This window comes from Notothenia coriiceps, unplaced genomic scaffold (genome assembly GCF_000735185.1).
Source record: "Notothenia coriiceps isolate Sejong01 unplaced genomic scaffold, NC01 NC01_scaffold00013566, whole genome shotgun sequence".
Classification (NCBI taxonomy): Eukaryota; Metazoa; Chordata; class Actinopteri; order Perciformes; family Nototheniidae; genus Notothenia; species Notothenia coriiceps.
The window spans coordinates 1-2,255 of NW_011346267.1; the positions used below are offsets into that span (position 1 = coordinate 1).

Here is a 2,255-nt window from a genome sequence, read left to right on the forward strand (position 1 = left end):
TTTTTGGAAACATGTTGGGGTTAGAGTGGTTGTGCGTGTCTCTGTGTGTGTGTGTGTGTGTGTGTGTGTGTGTGTGTGTGTGTGTGTGTGTGTGTGTGTGTGTGTGTGTGTGTGTGTGTGTGTGTGTGTGTGTGTGTGTGTGTGTGTGTGTGTGTGTGTGTGTGTCTGTGTGTGTCTGTGTGTGTGTGTGTCTCTGTGTCTCTGTGTGTGTGTGTGTGTGTGTGTGTGTGTGTGTGTGTGTGTGTCTGTGTGTGTCTGTGTGTGTGTGTGTCTCTGTGTATGGTATGAGTGTGTACCAGTAAACAGAGTCTGCAGCAGCTGTTGTCATAATCCTTATTTATTATTTATTTAACCAAAGAACATACAAAACAAACGCACCAATCACACGCCTCGATGCAGCGAGCAGTTTGAAAAGAGGAAGCAGCGAAGCACGAACACGTCCCAAAGGTCACATGATGACCTAGGTCACATTTGACCTCTCTCCACTGCAGGGTCAACACGTCAACAGGGAGGGGCTACTTCAGTGTAAACAGGAAGTAAACAAAACTCCGGGGGGTCATTCGTCTAAATGTCACGAATGTTGGCACGAAATGTCAAAATCCGTCAAATATTCGTCAAAATATTTATTCGGAGTAACAGCTGATATTTATAAATCTATATTTCAATCTTTCTTTCACTCAAGAAAGAGGAAGTGGAGGTTTTACATTAGAGCTGGGTTCCAGTGTCAGAGTCTGTGTGTGTGACAGATGAATGTTGTGTAGCGCCTCTCACTAGCATGATGCTAACACCTGCCCAGGTAAAGGACTTTGTTCCTGCAGTGGAGATTATTTAAATAATACAGAGAACTGATGGAGAAGCACCTCAAACCTCCAGTCTGAAATATCCAATAACCGACCAATCAGAGCCGAGGATTCGTCCCCGCCTCTTTGTCCCAGTAAATCCACCACGAGAGGAAACAGAAAGTGTTTCTTTATATAAACGGCGTTCGTTCACATTGTTTTGTCCCGTCCGGCAGCAGGAAGTTGAGCTGTGTCTCTGGTTACCTTTTACCCAGAATGCCCTGCTGCAGACAGGTGAGGTCAGATGTGCCGCGGACACCACGCCCCCTCCAGGGCGGCCATGTTGATTCCTCTCAAATCTCCAAAGTCGTCTCCGTCTCCGTCGCAAAACTCTCCGTCTCCGTCGGGATCCTCGAGGCGCCGACTCGACGGCTTCTGCTGCGGAGAGATCACAGCCGAAGCCGTGAGAAGCACTTCGGATCACAATGAAGCATTACAGATATGGTGATCTCTTACCGCTCTAATGACGGGCTCTCTGAAGGGCGGGCAGACCATGTGGAAGCGAGGGATCATCACGTGGAAAACCTCCTCCTTATCGGCTGCGAGGCAAACACACACCTTTAAGGCTTTTCAGAATAAAAGAGCTACAGCTGCTTCAGAATAAGAGCGCTAGCTGAGGTATCTCACCGAGCCGGTGGAAGGAGTAGTGTCCCTCCATGTACTCTGAGGGCGTGGAGAAGGTGGTGCAGCTGGCGTACTCATGCACCTTCCCTGGGGTCATGACAGGGAACTCTCCTGCACACACACACACACACACACACACACACACACACACACACACACACACACACACACACACACACACACACACACACACACACACACACACACACACACAGTCAGCAGGGGCCCTCAGGTGATCACATGACTCACACAGGAAGTGATGTCACGGCGGCCTCGTACCGACCACCCCGGGTCCCTGGACCTCCTCCACGTGCCCGTCAGACATCGTGATCTTCCAGTAACGACTGTCCAGCTGACAGGAAGCGTCCGGAGACGCACTGCTCGACATCTCTATCCTGGAGACACACAGGATGTTTCATCATTATTATTAGTAGTAGTAGAAGTTGTAGTAGAAGTTGTAGTAGTAGTAGAAGGTGTAGTAGAAGTAGTAGAAGTTGTAGTAGTAGTAGTAGTAGTAGTAGAAGTTGTAGTAGTAGTAGTAGTTGTAGTAGAAGTTGTAGTAGAAGTTGTAGTAGTAGTAGTAGTAGTAGTAGTAGTAGAAGTTGTAGTAGTAGTTGTAGAAGTAGTAGTAGAAGTTGTAGTAGTAGTAGTAGAAGTTGTAGTAGTAGTAGAAGTTGTAGTAGTAGTAGTAGTAGTATATGGCAAGCCATTTGAGTATTTATTCCACATCCTTGATATCAGACGGCAGCTGTCTACACTAGTTGGCTCTTTGATTCCACTTGTTAGAGATAT

At 47.4% G+C, this 2,255-nt stretch overlaps 1 protein-coding gene across 2 annotated transcripts; it reads right to left on the reverse strand.

Moving 5' to 3' along the window:
* Positions 1–321: 321 nt before the first annotated feature.
* Positions 322–1,875, reverse strand: LOC104947968 (F-box only protein 3-like). Of its 2 annotated transcripts, none has more exons than XM_010774095.1 (4): positions 1,743–1,875; positions 1,467–1,574; positions 1,296–1,378; positions 322–1,214 (listed from the first exon to the last, which is right to left on the reverse strand). In XM_010774095.1, exons 1-4 carry the CDS (start codon positions 1,849–1,851, stop codon positions 1,080–1,082), a joined length of 435 nt encoding a protein of 144 aa, XP_010772397.1. In that variant the 5' UTR covers positions 1,852–1,875; the 3' UTR covers positions 322–1,079. The 2 variants fall into 2 exon arrangements, with proteins under 2 accessions (XP_010772397.1, XP_010772396.1); XM_010774094.1 differs by having other exon boundaries at positions 322–1,217.
* Positions 1,876–2,255: the final 380 nt, after the last annotated feature.